At 38.7% G+C, this 19,454-nt stretch overlaps 1 protein-coding gene across 1 annotated transcript; it reads left to right on the forward strand.

The window, feature by feature from the left end:
- Nucleotides 1-775: 775 nt before the first annotated feature.
- On the forward strand, nucleotides 776-19,106 carry SNAP23 (synaptosome associated protein 23). The gene is made up of 8 exons (XM_054275447.1): nucleotides 776-847; nucleotides 8,578-8,683; nucleotides 9,242-9,283; nucleotides 10,552-10,600; nucleotides 11,113-11,230; nucleotides 14,335-14,487; nucleotides 15,088-15,232; nucleotides 17,710-19,106. The coding sequence occupies exons 2-8, from the start codon at nucleotides 8,627-8,629 to the stop codon at nucleotides 17,773-17,775; spliced, it is 630 nt and encodes a 209-aa protein (XP_054131422.1). The 5' UTR covers nucleotides 776-847; nucleotides 8,578-8,626; the 3' UTR covers nucleotides 17,776-19,106.
- The last annotated feature ends 348 nt before the right edge of the window (nucleotides 19,107-19,454 follow it).

Consider the following 19,454-nt stretch of genomic DNA (forward strand, 5'->3'; position numbering starts at 1 on the left):
ACTGGGAAATTGCTCCAGGGGCGATTTTTAAGGCAGGAGGAGAAGGGCGCGGGTTGTGCAGTGTGCAATAAGCCTTACTGACCGGGACCTTTCACGAGGCCAAAGTCCACAGGGACTTGGAGCATCCCGAGATACTGAGAGAGGTGGGGGAAACCAAGACTCAGCTCTGAGATCGCAGCAGCAGTTCCACTGGAAGAGGGGCTTTAGATGCAGGACCTGATGCTGTAAAAACTACCGGCTGTGCTTTCAGTGCTTACAGCTCGACAGCAGCCTCAAGGAAGAACTTATCCACACCCGAGAAGGAATATACCTCAGGGAAGGCTGCGCGGTTCAGCTGCAAAGGATAAGGTCAGTGATAGCGAGGAGCAGCTTTCCCTTTCTGCCCTCCTCTCCGCTGGTGGCAGAAGGGCGCTGACACTCATCGTCCTAGTAGAGGGTAAACTAGAGAAAAACTCCACCGATACAAATAGGGCCACTTCTGTACTGCATTGTTGGCTGCCGCAGCTCCGGTAAGCACGGCGGGACCGCGGGCGACCACATGCACACCCACACCCGGCGCTGAGACCCCCACTCTTCAAGGGGGAGGGAAGGAGGCGCAGCACCCTCGCATGGCGCCATGCCGGCTGTACACAGGCCGGTGTTCCGGCCGGTGCGGGGGCGCCGGGGGCGGTTCCTTTCCGCCGCCACCTTGGGAGTGGCGGAGGAGCGGGGCGGGCCCGGCCCCGCTTCCGGGGGCGGTGGTGACGCGTGCGGGCCGGGGCTCGGCAGCGGGGACGGGCGGGACATGGGAGCCTAAAGGGACGGCCCGGCCCGGCGTAAGGGAGCGGCGGCGGCTGTGGCGGTGCCGGTAGGTGGGTGACGGGCTGGGCTTTGGCAGCTCGCAGCGCCCCGGGTGAGGCGGCAGGCTGTCTGATCCGGTCCGCGTCCTCCTCCGTGCCGCGTTGCGCCCTGTGCGGGGCGGGCTGTGGCTGCCGGGGGCCTCAGTGGGGCCAGGCGGGCCTGGCCCGCCGCGGTTGCCGTCCTGTATCGGCTGCGCGGGGCGCTGGGCCCAGGTCCTCCGAGCCCGCGCCTCAGCCGTGGGCTGCGCCCGCCCCCGTGTGCGAGGAGGCCTCGTGGGCTCGCCCCTGGCGGGGGCGGCAATGCCATGTCCAGGTGGTTTTTATTTGCTTGGTGAGAGCCCGTGAATTGCGGTGTTAGTAGGGCCCAGGAGAAAACCCACCTCTTGTTGCTTCTTATTAAGCTTATGTATTGTGTCCTGCTGCCTTTAGACCCATCTGTAAAATGCTGTAGTGTTTATGTAGTAAACAATAAGAATCGAAGTGCTTCTTGTGCTTCTTTCACTTGTACCTTTCGATGCCCTTGGTGCTTCTGGGAATGCAGAATGAGTCACTTTATTTTTCGCTTTTTTCACTTTTTTCCCTTTCTGTTTCACTTAATGTGAAGTCAGCGCATGACTTGACACTCTAAGTAAACGATCTAAGGGAACTTGGGAAATTTCTTTATGCAACCTCTCTAACTATTTGCCTTACTTGTTGTTTTGTTCTCTGAAAAAGGTTACTAGATGCTCAGTCTTTAGAACTAAGGGTGTTATTTTACTTCCCCTTCATAAACAAACGTGATTCTGTACTGTAGAGGGAACAGCTATGTAGGAAGGTGTTTAGGGACAAAGGCAAAGCCACCTGTGATATCAACTGCTTGCTTGATTGATGCAATTGAGCACTTTATTGCTTACTGGCAGTCTAGTAGCCAGTCTATATGCCTGAACTCCTCTGCTCCGCAGTTTTTGAAGTAGGGGCACAATCATATAGCACAGTTTGTGTCTTTAGGAGAAATGGAGTCTGTAACTCAGTAAATGATCAAAGTTGGACTGTGAATTTGTATTGGCCAGTATGTGATTTGGAGGAGGTTTCATGAGGCTTTTTCAGCGGCAAAAATGAATTGTTGAGGTGAGGGTAGAACTGAGCACAGTGCACAGAGGAGGTGGCATTGGTAGCGCCTATTCTTTGTGCTATCGCCTCTGTGCAGTGTGTTCAGGAAGCTGATAAGGGAAAGCAGGAAGCATGCAGAGTAGTGTCTTGGTCCTGGGCCCTGGCCTCTTCCTCCAGGGCCACAGATGCTTTATTCATTTATCTTGTAGACATAATAATTTCTGGAGGAGTGCATTCTGGTGCTGATGCCTTGTACCACCCTGTACTAGCTGGGCTGAATTTCAGCTAACTAGCAAGTAGGATATCTGTTTGTGTTAAGGAAGGGTTTTTAAAACCCAACTTTTCTGTATTAGTGATATGAAGAATTTGAGAGAACAAAAAAACCTCCATCACTAAACACAAAGGTGTCTAATTTTGAGCTTTGTGAGTATGCACAGGAAATTCATACTTAACATTCACATATCTAAGAATATTGTTTCATTAATTTTTCCATCTTTTGGGGAAGGCAACAGCTCCCTTTACAAGAGAAGGAACTGAGAGCATCTGCAATCACCTGGGGCTGTACTAATTCACTGACAGCTAAAAATACATCTCATGAGATACTGGCTTCCAGTCAGTTGCTGCAACAGCTGGGTTGTATCAGCAGCTAGTTCCTATCTTTGTGGTAAGAAGGCATAAGCTGTATTTCTCAATTATACTTGTAGATGCACCGGATAGGCTATTTCCTTCTCCCCCCCAGTTTACAAGTTATCAGTGAAAGAGGAAGGCGAGTTTGTGATATTGATTAAAAGCATAACTTCACAGGAAAAGGGGTATGTGCAAATAGAGGACCTTCAGATACTGAGTAAGAAAGTAGTTTGATATGTAGCAAATGTAATGGATATATCCATTTCTGAATTGCATTCAAAATTCTGAAAGGAATTAAGCCTATCAGAGGTACAAAACTGCTTCTTGTCAGCCAGAGATGCAGAACAAAAATCTTATTCAGGGTGGGTTTGTAAAAGTGCCAGCAATCAAACAATATTGATCTGGTGCAAGTAGAGCTGTCTGGCTTTAGGAAACTTGTCGCTTTTGTCAGCCTCTCCCTGTCCAGATGTGGACAGTGTAATTGGAGTTGAACAAGCACTTTATCAGCATTGTGGCACCCTGCAATTAATTTAAATTCATAAAGATCAGTAAGGGTTTTGAGTATTTTGGACAGCACAGCCTTAATGTGTTGTGGTGGTCGTAAAGCAAGGAATTAAGTTTTCTTTTTTCCTAGAGACAATGACAATAAGCATTAGAATTGCTTCTCAGCTAAGTGCTGAAGAAGAGCATATTTAAATAATGTAACTTGCCTACTATAGCTTTCATTACTATGGAAGTGTCTTATAAATCCCAGAAGATTATTGGTATTGAGAAAAAAAAAACCTTAAAAATGCTATGCAAAGTCACTGTTGTAATGGCTTCTGAAACTTGTCTGCATTGGAAGCTGAGTGTTTTGGTATAAATAACTGGCTTCCAGTTGGCAAGTAATTCTGAATGAAAATGAAAATACTTGCAAGGAAAACCCTTAGTGATGCAATGGTGTATTTTAGGCCCATGAGAGAGACAACAAAAAAAAATTTATGTTAATTTTTTACAATGTGCTCTGGGAAGGTGGGTGGCAGAGGTGATTATGTTGTTGCTGGCTGCATAGAGCAATGCTTTAAGTCTTGAGGGTCTTTCCATTCAAATGCTTTATTACCTCCCCCACAAAGTTTTTAATGTGCCTATTGTCAGGAAAGCAGCCAGTGAACTGCTGTTGGATGAAGTGATGCTTCCGTAGCTTTCTGATCACAAGCGGGTACTTAAACCTGGGGACGTGGTCAGACAGGTCACCAAGGGGGTTCCTAACACTGAATTTGCTCCTCTCACACTATGAAAGTTCTGCCTTGGCAGATGTTAGCTCCCAGTTCAGTAGCTGGGGACAGAACTCAGTGCTTGGGACTGATCCACTGCAAATGTGGCAGTGCCAGCAGTGCTTTTCCCAAGGAAAAATTTGCACTGTGGTCTCCCGGGATCACCCTCCTGGTAATAGTGACCAAGCCATAGCTCACATCAGTCTGTCACCTTCCAGCTTTCTCAAATTAGACAACGAACCCACTAAAATGCTTCCACTGCTCTGTGAGTGTTGATTAACAAAATTAAGATCTCTAAACCAGTGATGCTTTGAATGGACAATGATAAAATCACCCCAGAATTGCTTCTTGTGTCCCTCATTATTTTGCAATAACTTTGTCTTTCAGTCCTCTCCAACCTAAGAACTCCACATAGGAGAGTGAATTGAAAGTTTTTCAGGGTTTTTGGAGCCATGACTAAATGGATAGCAAGTGGAAAAAAGGCTGTGCAGACATAAGTTTGTTTCCTCTTGTTCAGGAGATAGAAGTAATTTAAGCTTAATCGATCCTCAACTGGCTTGGGCAGCAATGTTGTAGTTATGATATGTATTATAGTGGTGAACTTAAAGGATGGCTTAGCCCAACATGAGTAGTCTTGTGAAGAGATCTAAAGCTTTAGGTTGGAATTGGAATTTCAAAGAACTCTTTCTATCTTGTACAATCTCTGAAATAAATAATACTGTAAAAATTTGATGGCCGTGTCTTTATTTCCTTGCTGCTCTGGTTTCTCAATCTTCCTTTTTATAAGGCAGTGATAGTTAAGGTAATGAATGTGTTGTAATTTGTTTCCTAGTAGAAAGGTTTAATGAGTCCAGTTATCTCAAGAAAATACATTTTTGTAGCAAGTTTGGTTTTGCATACTCTGCAAGTACCAGGCCTTCCTCTGAAAGGGGCAGAAGGGGAGTTGTACTGAAATGTGTTTAACTGAGCAAATACTGCAGAAAACTGATAAAAGAAAGTAAACAAAGCTGACATCACATCCTTCCTTAAAGGAGTACTGCTTTGTCTTAAGGTACTTTAGATTCTTGTTTAAAGTTTGCCCATCTAGAAAAAAAATTAAAAATAGCAGAATATTGATATAATTATGAAATATCTTCGTAGGCTGTTGTCTTTTTTTTACTTTGCTTATTTTGTGGCTAGGATTTTGTAAATTGTAGGGGAAGGAAGGTGAAGAAAATAGACATTGAGTATCCATGTTAAAATAAATGCTTGCCTTAGCAAATGTTATCATAACAAATGTTATCTTAACCATATCAAGTTTTTTCTCTCTGTATATTTTGTCTTTATTGAGTAATCTTAATGCCTTATATTAAGATTGCCTCCTATTAACATTGGAGTAAGATACCTCCAAGGATGTTTTTTGATTCCTAGGCAGAAAGATGGGTAAACGAGTATCCTTTCTGTATGTATGTATATTGTGCTCTGTTGGAACAGCTGAGTTACTTCAATACAAATGGCCTCATCTTGGCTGTTAAAATTTCTTTTGAGGTATCTTGCATGAAGGGCACCTGCTTTGTTCAGCTATTCCACTTAGGCCTGTAGCTATTGAGTCTGTATTCACGTCTTTGGAAACAGCCTAATTTGGAAATGTTTTGTTTGTTTTAAATTAGTGATGTGTGCTTTTTAAAATATTTTTAAACTGCCATGTTATGAGAAGTTTTTATTGCCTAGAGAATGTGTTTTTCTGTTCTGCCTTATGGCACTAATTGCCTCTGCAGAGCTACCATGTAGGTTGTGCCTGTGCTTGCAAAAGCAATGCTGCAAACTAACAGGAATAAAACTATGGGTTTTTGGAGTCTAATGCATTTGGCTTGGATATTCAACTTTAAACAGACATTATAACCATACTAATTCAAAGAGCATGCTTTCTTATACCTGTCTTAATAAGGAAATCTTAATATGTCTTGTTTTATATACTCTAATGGTAATGTCTGAAAAGTGAAGGCAGATAAGCTTGCCAGGAAGTTGAAAGAAAGAAATGTTCTGTCACTTTTCAGTGGCATAAGACCTCAAGAAATTATCAGAAAAGCTCAGCAAATACCTGGACCCTTTATCTATGATAAAGGTTGTCAGAACATTTCTCTTAACCAAGTGTTCTGAATGGTTTTACTTAGCTTACTCACACAGGTCATACCCTCACAATTATATGAGCCATCACTTTAAATTATGGTTTCATGTCACAAGAGGCAAAGCACTGCAGGTGTCCGAACATGAGCATCAGAAGATAAGCACATGCATAACTCAGCTTTGAAAAATCCTGGAAGTAACTTTTTTTCCCTCTGTGTCTGCTGTGTTGGAAGGGTTTTTCCTCCACATCTTGAAGCTGGATTTCTTGATTGTTAGGTCAATTTATAAGCAGTGTCAAGACTGAATACTATTAATTTAGGGCAAAAGTGAGTGGAATGCTGTGCATTTCTATAGAACTTCTTGCTGGTGGCCACTGGAGCTACTTATAAAGATGTGAGCAAGCTAGGTGAACACAAAGCCTGTCTGTCAGCTGTTAGAACTGGTTTGCTGATGACACAAAGCTGGGAGGAGTGGCTGATACCCCAGAGGGCTGTGCAGCCCTTGAGAAGGACCTCAACAGGCTGGAGAGATGGCCAGGGAAGAACTGCCAGAAATCCAACAAAGGCAAGTGCAGGGTCCTGCACAGGCTGGGGCTGACCTGCTGGAGAGCAGCTCTGCCAGGAGGAACCTGGGGGTTCAGGTGGACAACAACTGAGCCAGCAGTGCCCTTGTGGCCAAGAAGGCCAGTGGGAACCTGGAGTTCATCAGAAAGAGCACTGCCAGCAGGTCAGAGGTGATCCTGCCGCTCTGCTCAGCCCTGGTGAGGGCATATTTGGAGTGCTGTGTCCAGTTCTGGGCTCCTCAGAACAAGAGAGACATGGAGCTCCTGGAGTGGGTCCAGCAAAGGGCTAGGAAGATAATTAAGAGACTGGAGCATCTCTCTTACCAGGAAAGGCTGAGGAAGCTGGGCCAGCTCAGCCTTGAGAAGAAACAATGGAGAGGGGACCTCATCAGTGTCTATCAGTGTCTCAAGGGAGGGTGTCAGAGGATGGAGCCAGGCTCTGCAGTGGTGCCCAGCAACAGGACAAGAGGCAAAGGACAGAAAGTGATGCACAGGAAGTTCCACCTGAATATGATGAAAAGTTTTTTCATGGTGCAGATGACTGAGCACTGGAACAGGTTGCCCAGAGATGTTGCTTAATCTTATTCAGTGAAAATAGGTACTTTCGTCCCTGTCTCAGGGGTCCTTAGGTGTGCAAATCAGCTTGAAGAGTGTTCTCAAATTCAAAGCTGGGACTGCCTCAGATGAACCTTATGAAAGGAGCTTAAGCCTGTTAATGAAAAGATAATTTACTGATTATACACTGAAATTGGACTACTGAAAACAGAGTTAGAGGTCTTGTGTGAGAATATCTTGAATTTTTTTTTATTTAATGATAGCAAAAACTAACATGCACTGACATCTACTTTACAGAAATCTCCTAGAGCCATAGTCTCAGGCTATGCTAGGTGGTGAAGACCAAACCTGCTGAAATGTTCTTTAAATCTTTAAGTACTTCAACTGTAAGGGATTTAGGTGTCTTGATTTCAGTTCGCCATCAGAGTAATGCACACTTCTTCTGAAGAGCTGTGGGGTAACAGCTGGGCAAATCTGCATAAATTTAACTTCCTAGGAGCAATTACTTTTGATAGATATTCTAAAATACTGATCTTGAAGGGGAAAATTAGTCAAGTCAAGCAGGATGTTTGGAATTATATGCATGAGTACCATGAACTTAATTGCAACCTACTCATGTGAAAGATCAAGGAGTAATTTAAAATTAAGGGGGAAAATTTGGGGGGGGAAATATCCTCTTATTTCTCTGCTTATGTGCTATCTCATTAAGTTCTTGTATAGCTTGTGAGCTCTGTTTTCCCATTGCTAGGAGTGATGGTTTTATTACCATTCCTCCAACAAAAATGCAGATTCTTAACTCTGAAAAACCTGTCTCTAATAGGAATACACTTATTGATGGGATTGCTAATTCATCTTGTCTTTTAGGCAAAATATATCTCTTCTGTTTTTAGCAAAAGGTAGATCATGGTGTCTTGGGACCTCAGTTATGACCCTGTGCTTATTATGAGAAAGATAGATCAGAAAACCTTTGCTACAGTTTCAGACATACCAGTTAAAACCTTTGTGGATACTTTTGCATTTGAGGAATTCACCATACAATAACAACCATTTCTAGAGTCTTACTTGGGATCATTTTAGGCGGTGTTTCATCTGTGAAAATGTTTCTCCTTTTTCTGATATTTAAATTCTTCAATGGAAATGGAAAGAACACTTAAAGTTTATACTAATAACTTAAATGTCTTAATAAATTTATTTCTGGATTACTGGGTAAACTAATGTGTTTTTCCAGCATGGAGAAGTTTATTATTTTAAGACCTTATTTCCTGTTTTTTACCTTACTAACCATAGATTTTTTTCAAAAATGTTTAGGAAGCCAAGTCTTGGAAAAAAACATTCTTCATATACTGATTGTTCCTATATTTCTTTTAGCTCCTCAGTTAGGTTGTATCAGCCGAATAATTATTTTAGTGTCTTCTAGTCCTAATGAGATGTTTTACTATGCAGAATGAAATGTATAGGCTCTCATTCTTTGAACTATCTTCTACTTTCAACTCAAAATACTGATGAAATGATAATTCTAATGCTTACTTGGTATCTGTTGTTACAGGGGGAAGGTTCTCTTTGACGTGATTCCTTACAAGTAGTATTTCTTCATCATGGATGAGCTATCACCTGAAGAAATTCAGCTGAGAGCCAACCAGGTCACTGATGAGGTAAATATCATAGGAAGACATCTGGGATTACAGTATTTGCCTAACAAGATCAGAATATCTTTTAAAAACAAATACGATACGGACCAGGATAATGATTCTGCAAGGTTATAGCTGAATGTTTTAAGTTTTCACTTTAGTTGGTGAATACTGCTAAAAATAAGAATGAGTTATAACTCATATAACTCATTTGAAGTCACTTACTTTACTGAGTACTGATCAACCAGTTGTGATTACTGATATGATAGAATTTGGTTACCTACAGCATTGTTAATTGTATTGATACTTCATGGCTTTCTTATTTAACTAAAATTCATTTGAATATGTAATCTTTTTTAAGACTTTCCAATGGGATAACAAAAATAAAAGCAAGGACTAAAAACAAAGAAAAACTAATGTGCTGCCAATATGTTGTAGCATGTATTAAATGTAGAACAGGTGATGAACTGTTGGTGTACAAGGTGTGTACTGTTGCCTTACTACAATGAACTGACAAAGAAGACTTTCAGATACTAATGTGTGTATAAGTAATTAATGCACTCATTTTAAAATTCTTTCTAGTCTTTGGAAAGCACAAGGAGGATTCTTGGCTTGGCCATTGAGGTAAGAAAAAGCTTTTGAATTCTCTGGATTTATGAAGTATAAAAAGTGTCATGGTAACTGTAATTTTAAACAGTTTTTTGTCTTTCTCAAGACACACACACTTCATCGTTAGAAGTTGCTGCCTTAATTGAGTAGTAGCATTAGAATGACATAACCTGCATGATTTTCACGTTCTATCAGGTTACAGAAGAATCAATATCCTTTTTACCTGTTTTAAGCAAAAGGATCTGATCTCCAAATGTTACAGATTAGTTGTAAAAAGTCTTCTCATGGTCAGTTATGTCTTTGGCTGCTGCAAAATTTGCTTTTCATAACATCTTTTGTCTGTGTTTCAGCTCACTTTGTCTGTGAACAGTTTAGAAATGTTTCACTACTGAAGACAGTAGGGGTCAGCTGGGGGGGGTGGTAGAGTATGACTGCTCTTGGTTCAAACAAGTAATTCTACATACATCTTCTTACAATCTGTTCATCAGTTTTAACTGATAAGGAAACTCTTAACATCCTTTTACATTATTTGAAACAAATCTGTATTTGGGTTTATCAAAGTGAAGTTGTATGAGGAATCTACTCCTCTGCACAGTTCTGGTTGCTGAAGATGCAGCTGTTAGCAGTAAGGCATTTGGTCACTGTAGCCTGATAAATCCTTCACACACAAGCATTAAGTAAATGTCATGAGCCAACATAATTTCTCTTGGCATCATAGTTTCCTGATTCATTCTATGCTGCCAGTTTACAGTAAAGCATGGGTGCAACTTGCATGCTAGATCCAAGACACTGAGCCAGCAAAGAGCTCTGCTGCAATATATTCCTCACTGCTAAATGCTTAGAAATTATTTTGCAGGCTTTGTTTTGCTTGCTTTGATTCTGGCTCCCAGGACTAAAGGCCTTGTAAGCCCTTTTGAAGGATGTAGAGATGAATGAACCAAATGCTGGCTCTCAAAATGAAGCACAGCTAGGTTTGCTTTTCTAGCCAGATGTTGTCACAGTTCAATCTGAATATTACAATAAATTTTATCATCTTTTGTAATGTAAGAAAAACCTCACAAAAATACCATAAAAGCCCCACTAATTGAGATAGGCTGATAAGCACCCTACCTGTTACACTAACATAGCTGGTAATTTGAGACTTCTAATAGCTTTACTACAGAAATTATTTTAAGTACAGTGTTGTATTATAATCTTGGATGGATTATCAAATTTACTATCCAGACCTTCTGATTTTGCACTGTAGTCTAATTTTATATCTGCAACTAAATTTCTTTCTGCAGTCCCAGGATGTTGGCATCAAAACTATTACCATGCTGGATGAGCAAGGAGGTAAGTTCTTCCCTAACACTAAAAATGAACATTAGAATGTAACGAGTGTAAGAAAAGAACTATCATAGAAGAGTTGTTGCTGAAACTAAAGGCTTATTATTAAAGACTGTTTAGGTGAAAATGAGATTTCCTAGTTGGTTATTCCTAGGTATTTGTAGTATTTAAAATATGTTTTAAAGTAGTTGAGAGGTAATGATAGTTACAATGTAACACAGCTCTGCTACAGAAGCTTTCTTCCACTATGGCATGAATGTAACTAGCTGCATTTATTCTAAAAGTAGCAATAGAAATGCTGCTCTAAGGATGGGGAAGATATTTGCAAAGTAGTAACCAAAACTTCTCATTGAAGATCTTTCTTAAAAATTAGAAAAAAGTCCTAGAAGGCAGGAAAGAAAAAAGTCAATTGTCTTTATATAAAGATGGAACTGAAACTTCTTCCTGCTATAAAGAGATGTTAATTTTGCCCACTTCTCCCAGTCCATGTGTAGTCAGGTTACTTGTTTCTCTTCTAGAACAACTAAATCGTATAGAAGAAGGCATGGACCAGATAAACAAGGACATGAGAGAAGCTGAGAAGACACTGACAGAGCTCAACAAATGCTGTGGGCTCTGTGTCTGTCCTTGCAACAGGTCAGTTGCATTGATACTTGGGCCTAGAGTTCTAGAATATTCCCAATATCTACTGTACCAGGAAATATTAACTAATTAAAGAGCTAATTAAAAATGCTGAATCTCTAACAAAATTGATTGTTTTGATTTGTAGAGCTGCATCCTTTTAAAATTGTATGAGAGTAACTAAAGCTAACTTGTATCTAACCAAACATTGTGCCTCTTTTACTGTAAATATAGCTGCTATATAGCATCCTGCACAGTTCTGGCCTAATCTATTTAAGGCTTCTATTTAGTAGAAGATAATTAATATCCATGCAGATGAGGCCAAATTGACCTGCAAATAGCTATATGTAAGTGCCTGTCTCTTAGAAATTTGCTTCCAAAAATAATTTTTTCACAAAATACTTTTGTACTAATTTAAAAGCAAGACAAATTATTCATACTTTAGGGAGTGTGAGACTAGGAGAACAGAGCAGACACTGGTGTTAAAGCTTTAATCTTTTCACTAGTGACTACATAAATTCTTGCAGACCTGCTTCACATTGCTTTTATAATATCAGTGTTATGGCTGCCATATCTGAATCAGTTGAATAATCTAATTTTTAGTATGACACTTGATTTGTACTTTTAAACAAGTAAACAGCCTGAGCAATGTCAGAATTATTTTTGATGGTGTCCTAGCTTTAAGTAGTAAAGTACCAAACTGTTTGTGTTAATTGGATGTGATCATAACCCTTCCAAATAAAGGAGGCATAAATTGAGTATAGTGACTGAAGTGAATAGTGTGTGCATTTGTTGGTTTTTGCTCTTTAGCATGAGCAAAATCAATTATCATTCAATGGAGAAGTAGCAGAAGTTTAGGTAAATATTCCTTGGAGTAGCTAAGTCTGTTTAACCAAGAGAATAGCACTTAGATGGTCATTTAGGATAGATGTGAATGTGACTTCTAAGGCTGAAAGTCTTAGTGCTTTAGTCCCTTGAAAATGCAGATGTCCTGACTTCTGGATAGATTTGCTTACAGCTAAATATTAGCTGGCTCATGCTGGTGGACTTTGAGCATTTTGACACACTCAGTCTTTGTTTTCTGTAGTTGATAGTCTTATTTCACTGAAGCTAAGCAGGTTATTGACACTAAATAAGCTCAGAATTTGTGAACTCTTGTAGCATTCCAAGTACACAGATAACAAGAACAGAAGTAGTTGTGTACCAAACTGGACAGTAATGTATAGGAAAAAAATGGGTAAGTAGAGGGCAGCAAAGAGTGAGTGTCTTTCATATATCTACTGGTACACCAACCCTTTCTCAATGTTAGATTTATTTGTCAGTTACCTCCACAGCTTTTCATATTTTTCATAAAAGCATAAAGCTATATAAGCTAAATCAGAACACTTGCTGAGTTACTGGTTTTTTTTTTAATTTCTCCTAGGTTTAGATTATTTAGAAAAGCTTTGTGAAAACAAAAAATACTGTTATACAATCTGTGTACTATTAACAATTTATCTTTTTGTTGATCTGTACTACTTTCTTCTCCATTCTTTCCTAACACTGATGCTTGCTTTCTAAAAATGAAGACTAGGATAAGAAGCTGTATTCACTTAAACTGGTGAAAGTGGATTTTAGGACAAGGTCAGTGTTAGTAGTGCAGATGCATATTTAACCAGCTGTCTGAAGTGATGTTCTATTGCATTTGTGCTTGCATGTGCATGGTGTCTGTCTGCATGTGGTTCTCCTTGTGATTGTGATGTTTTGTAATACTGACATGAATAGAGAATGTCCATTATTTCAGAGGATATTATTAGCTGTGGAAATGGTGAGCAACTGCTTGAGCCATTGCTGGTTTGACAGGTTGTGTAAATTGCCTTAGTTTTGCAGAAATGAAACTTGAGAAATGTGAGTGTGTAGTAATTTGAAAAACAGCTCTTAAAAGCAGGTGGTGAGAAGTTTTCTTCTTAACTGTGCTTATTTTGAACAGTAATTCTTTTTCTGGCTGTGTACTTCACAGGTGCAACTAATCCTCAGGTCACTTGTTTTTTGTTAATGAAGTCTTCACATGTGCCTCTGGCACCTAAGACTTTGCTCCTCCAGAAGCAAATTATACAAAGATCTCTTCCAGTTATGGCTTTAGTATAAATGAGATTAAAATACAATGCTCAATCTAGTTGCAGTAAACTTTAGGCATCTTTAGTTGCAGACATCTTTAGGCCTGTGTATGTACAAGGAGCTAGAATTGACTAGTTTAGGTTTCTTCAGGGTTTTGTTGGGTGCAATGTTTCCACTATTAACAGCGAAATTATTCTATTTTTTCCCCTCAGTATGTTAATTTTAGATTACTTCTTGTAGGATCTGACCTATGAGATTTAATTTCCCATATTGAATACATAAACACCCATGGATAAGTTTATTTTGCTAGGTTTTCTTCTCCTCATGCTTTTGTGGTTCTGTGATTCTTGAGACTGCTTTGTGTCAGTGTGCTTTCTTTATTTTTTTCCTCCTATGATTTACATAGAAAAAGTATAATGGCAAGTTGGCTTATTGATTTAATGGAGTTAGTACAATTGAATTGCAGAATGAAAGAACTACTTAAACATGATTACTGTTAGTTCATAATCAAAGTTAACATGAGAAACATTAACTCCTTCTGTTGCCAGGTAATTTTTTAATGTTTGAATAAAAAAAATAGTAGCAATTAATGGTTTTCTTGCATAATATAGGTATTTGTTTGAGTGAGTTTTTGCATTCATCCTAATTTCTTCCTGAAAGGTAACTAATCTTGTCTCTAGATTAATTCCAGTTATAAGTGCAATTCTATTTTATGACAGGGTAAGCTTTCTTGTGACTGTCATAAGCTTCTGTCCTCTGTTAAAATATTGCTTTAAGCAAATTACTGATCTTTTATTAAAGCTTAAGACCAAAGTAATCACTGTCCTTAGAGTAACTCAGTTGTGTTTGTACTATCAAGATACAAGAACTTGTATTATATAGACAAAGTTTTATCTGTACAAAATTTCATCTCTTTTGGGCACAAGACAAATGTTTATGAAAATTCTAGATTAACACTGAATTTCAGTTAGAAAGCTATATTTCTGATGAAGTGGTTCAGATTTTTTATTTTTATGGAGTAGGACAAAGAACTTTGAGGCCAGCAAAGCATACAGAGCAACCTGGGGAGATGGAACAGAGAACTCAGCAGACCATGTGATATCCATGCAACCAAGAAGTATAAATCAGCGGCAGCCTCAGACTTCTGGAGGACCAAGTGGTGGATATATTACAAGGTTTGCTAGCTCATATTCCTCAATCTCAAATGCACAAATCCTGTTACTAGTTGTCAGCTTCTTTCACAGATGCATTTTAGGTCAGGTTGCTAAATTGAAAATTTTAGTATTGTTTGGAGGAATAGTTGTGTCTTGGAGAGGTGATGGCAGACACCTACACCTTCAGTATTGTAGTATTGTAGTGCTCATCCTACACTTCTTTTTTTTTTTTTTTTTTTTTTTTTTTTTACATAGTGGTGGTATGGTCAGTCTGTTTCTGGATGTGAGAACTGTAAGGCTTAGTACTCAGTTATTGAGGGGACTGTTAAAAATATCAAGGTCTATTACTGTCATAAAGTATATTTGAGAGAAACTCACGTCTTAAACTTCAGGTAACTATTTTAATTTTTAAGGCTATTTTTGTAGTAGTGGCTAGCTTAGCACTCTTTTTTTTTTTTTTGGTGAATGCTTGCTTGAAGTACAGGGAGTTTTAAAAGGGGGAAAAACATACCTTGGTTTGAATGCATAGTGCAACAAACAGTCAAGTTTTACTAGAGTAAATCTATGCTAGACAAAAGCAAGTTCTTGATTCTTGAAACATTGTCTTAATTATTTGAACAGGATAACCAATGATGCCAGAGAAGATGAAATGGATGAAAATCTTGCTCAAGTTGGAAACATTCTTGGGAATTTGAAAAACATGGCTTTGGATATGGGCAATGAGATTGATGCCCAGAATAAGCAAATAGACCGGATAAATATAAAGGTAAATGTCAAAGGTGTTCCCTGCTCTCAATTCAGAGGTTATTAGGAATGTGCTCACTGTATTTGCAGCAAATATGTGATAAGTTTATGCTATCCTCGAGGTTGCAGTGATTTGAGCAAGAGATACACCTTGATACATACAGGGTATATAGCTTAAAATTCAAATGCTTGAGTGCCAGGAAACCTAAATATACAGCACAGATGACTACTTACTCTGAAAACTAATAAACTTCATGGGATCAAATGTACAAACATACCTGGTGGATTGTTACTCGCAGGAATTTTTTTTTCTTGTGATAGGGAATAGGTATTTTTAACAATACCAAGGCCCTTCAAAATTCCTAGGAAGTCACTATAATGAATGTAAAGTAAACCACAAGTTATTCATTGCCCTAATTCTTGTGGATGAATTAATATTGGACCTGGGGAGAATGTGGAATAATGGAGTTTGTAGGTGCATGGGGAAATGGTCTGCACATTAAGTTAATTATAGTAACTTTCTTTTATATATATAATTTAGTTATTTAAGTGTTAGTTTCTCCAAACAGATTAACCATATATGAATATATTTTGGGAGGTTTCTTTCAAATGGAAGCTTAATGAGAATGCTAAGTCTATTTTAGAAATGTCTGTATTCTGAAATGAGTAGAAGTTGTTTTATAGGCATCCTGGTTGAGAAAGGAAGAAAAACCTTTAATGAATAGTGTGTATTAGAGACTTCAAAAAGTAGAAGCAAACACTGATTACTGTGAAATTATAGTATCAAGACAAAATGGGATTTTAAAAATCTCACTGAAATGTTGCAGTAGACTTAAACGAAAGAGGAATGGAACTCCTCTGATGTGACAAAAATGCCAGTTGCATGTGTGTCAACAGTTCAATTTTGTCTAGTAATTTAGTATTGATAAATCAACATGATTATATGGAGGATGCATTAACTGTTCCCTGAAACTGCATATCTGATTACCGTGTTAAAAAAGTCAGACACTTGGAAGTACACTAGAAAATTTCTTTGAATTTAAAATGAGGTGTGAAATTCTTATAACTTATAAAGCAGACTGAAAACTGCCTGGTCAAATAAACTGCTAGTGGGAATTACTGTTTTCAGTTATAGTGTTTCTAGTAGATTCAAGCATCTCTTTTGGCCTGATGCTCCTTTGGTTTGTGATTTGAATACATCTTGCTGATCAAGTCTTACTAATAATTAAAATGGGTTGTATACAAGTTAGAATTGCTTTGCAGACCAGAATAGAAATGAAAGTGCAATTCCTGGCTTTGAGACTGGCAACTTGTCTCAGGATATTTAAATTAATCCTTCTATGTTGATAACTTCTTAAATGTAGTGAGTATAGAAACCAAATCAAATGTTGTCTGTAAATCTCCAAACAACAGTATCATGTAAAGAAACAGAATTTAAGTTCAGAATATAATTGATACTTCTAATTTTTAAAGAATTCTGATTCACCTGGGAAATAGGCTTGACTGGGTGACTTTTGGTAGTATTATGCAAGACTCGTGGTCTGAAGAAACCCATAATGAAACTTACATTACTGGATTTTTCTTAGAAGATCTAGTAACTAGATTAGTATTTCCAAAGTGTTGTTAACAGATTAGAGTCTCACTTTTCCATAGTAGGTTTTTGTCCCTCTCCTCCCTTTGACCCGACAGGCAGGAAGGAGGGAATGGGAGGGAAGGACTTGAACTGCAAGTGTGCTCTTCCCAGCCCATTTCAAGACAAAGGTGTGAAATGGCTAATACTTGGCACATAAACCTGTGCTAATACTTGGCACAGGCTGAGCTTCTTAGGGGTTCCACTCATGGTGAGGGCAGAGGCTGATTTTGTGCGTATTACACTTCCTGCACATTCCCCACAGGACACTGCATAATTGGGGAATTACTTATAAACTCCTTATCATACCTTTCAGTAAAACTGTATTTTCACACTTGTTCAACCTAGATACTGTGACCTGACTTTTGATGCTTTAAAAAATAATAAAATCTAAAGCTTGTTCTTAAAACACCATATTGTTACAGCACTAGTACATTGGAGGGGATGTGAATGAAAATTATGGATTTGCACTAAACAAAATAAATCTGACTTCATGCCCATAGGCTCAGTTTTTACTATTACTTCTAGTTCAGAGCAACCTTTTTTCTCTGTAGAGGTTCATAAAATGTCTCAACACTGGGAGAGAATTTTTATTCCCTTGTTTTGTTAACATGCTTCCTTACCAGCTGAGGAAAGCTGATGTGTTTTGAAAGTCAGCTAAAGAGTAAAACCTTTTTCTCTTTGTTGTTTCTACCAAAATTGACACCATATGCTCTCTATGGAAAAAAAAATTACTTCCAGCATACAGAAGTTGCTCCCCTTCTCTCTACCACAATGATGATACCTTGCAATTCAGAAGTTCATGTCAGTTTGAATTTTTAAGTTGTTTTGCATTGAGTCTGCAAATGACCTATGAATTTCTCTTTCAGGCCGATACAAACAGGGAACGCATTGAGCAAGCAAACATCAGAGCCAAGAAACTAATTGAAAATTAAAGCCTGCTGTCATTGTTCAATGACAGCCTCTCCAGCTGCAAGCCACCATATTCATGGATCTGTGAAACTTCTATTCTGAAATAAGAGAGGCTGGGACAAATGAAGCAGTACCCCTTCTGTAGGGATTAGTTATCTTTTATTGCTTCATGTAAACATGGTCTTGACTCCAAGAAAGCAGCCAACTTCCTTCTACTCATCTGCCTTCACTTTCTTTAAACTGCTCAGGGCTAAAAGTGTTAGGGCTTTGAGAATCTTCTTGCATGTTTGATTCCTCTTCCCAGTTTCTTTTTTTTTTTTTTCCCTGCACCAGAAATTCAGTGCTTTATTTAAGTTGAACAAGCAGGGCAACCTGAATTGACAGCTGTGGAAAGTTGGAGAGGGCACTTTGCACTGTTTGAAATACCTCATAAGTTGAGTGTCTTCACTAAAATAGGGACTAGGTGAATGTTGTCTGATTTGTATCTCTAGCATCTAACCATAGTTTTACAATCCAAACCACATGATTGGTTTGGAGTTGAATTTGTGGATCACAGAATTGAAGAGGCCCATTACTTACAACTTGTGGGTTGAGGGCTTTAAAACACTTCCTAACCACATGAACTTTAAGGTAATGGTAGCCAGAGGGATATACAGGTTTCCATTTCTTTACTGTAAATTGACATCAGTTTGGAGGCCATGACTAATCATGCTGCACTGTTCTGATAATATTGTTGTGTGTATATACATATCTGATCTAAGCCCCATGCACACAAGTAGAAGAAGATAAAACTATCTCCCTAAGGTATTTATTTGATGGAAAATTTTACACCTCTCATCTAAAAGCTAACTTTGAAGTGTTTGAATGAGGCATCTGAACTGGAAGAAACTGAGTAGAAAAGCATGCAGCTTGCTTGCATCTCATATCTTACTCTCCTTTGGCCACTTTTCACTGGAGTTCAGTTTATGCCTTTCTCCAGTGCAAAATAATGATTGAGATCTGGTGCAGAGTTTGCTCTCAGCAGTGACTTTGGGAGTGCTTCTAAAACCTACCAAAACCAGAGAAGCTTATTGTGAAACTTCTTTGTCACAAGTCTGGAGGAAGCAGTAGCTATTTATGAACTGTATGCTAGTTCTAAATAAACTAGTTCTAAATAGATTCTTGACTGGTTTATTATTGAAGACATTGGGACTGGCAATTGGAAATATTATATGTCCAAGTTGCTTGCAAATAAAATGTTCTTACAGGTGAGGTAAACCACTCTCCTGTGAAGAAAAATAGTCTGGTTTTACTGTAATATGAAAAGATTTTCTTGAAATCTTAATAATAATTAAATTCTAAGTGACTTAGGTTATTTTAACTCCACCCAGCAGTATATTATGCCTGTTGTAAAGTTGAAAATTACGTTTTGGACTAACCTGTGATACTCAGTGTTGGATGGCAAAAATCTTCAAACCAAATTGATTGGACAAATAATTAAAACTTAATAGCATTATGGGGTGCTTTTTTGAAGGACAGTCCACAAATGCCCTGTGGCTACTAATATTGAATCCCAGAGTCAGAGATGACACTAATCCACCAAAATGCAGGACAGTGTTTAAGTTCTATTTTCTCTTTAGTAGAAATAACAGTCAGTGTTACCAGTATATTTTCAGTTGGGTCCCAGTACAACTTGATATTTAAAGAAAAAAGAACCAAAATC

The sequence above is a fragment of the Melozone crissalis genome, unplaced genomic scaffold (assembly GCF_028551555.1).
Source record: "Melozone crissalis strain CALT ecotype California unplaced genomic scaffold, PUWL_Pcris_2 ptg000018l_1, whole genome shotgun sequence".
Lineage (NCBI taxonomy): Eukaryota > Metazoa > Chordata > Aves > Passeriformes > Passerellidae > Melozone > Melozone crissalis.

Bases quoted from the DNA above. Each gene is read 5' to 3' on its own strand.
- SNAP23 (XM_054275447.1), top strand. From the start codon at position 8,627: ATGGATGAGCTATCACCTGAAGAAATTCAGCTGAGAGCCAACCAGGTC. The intron at 14,488-15,087 runs GTTTGCTAGCTC...TTATTTGAACAG, and splicing joins AGTGGTGGATATATTACAAG to GATAACCAATGATGCCAGAG. The intron at 15,233-17,709 runs GTAAATGTCAAA...TTTCTCTTTCAG, and splicing joins TAGACCGGATAAATATAAAG to GCCGATACAAACAGGGAACG.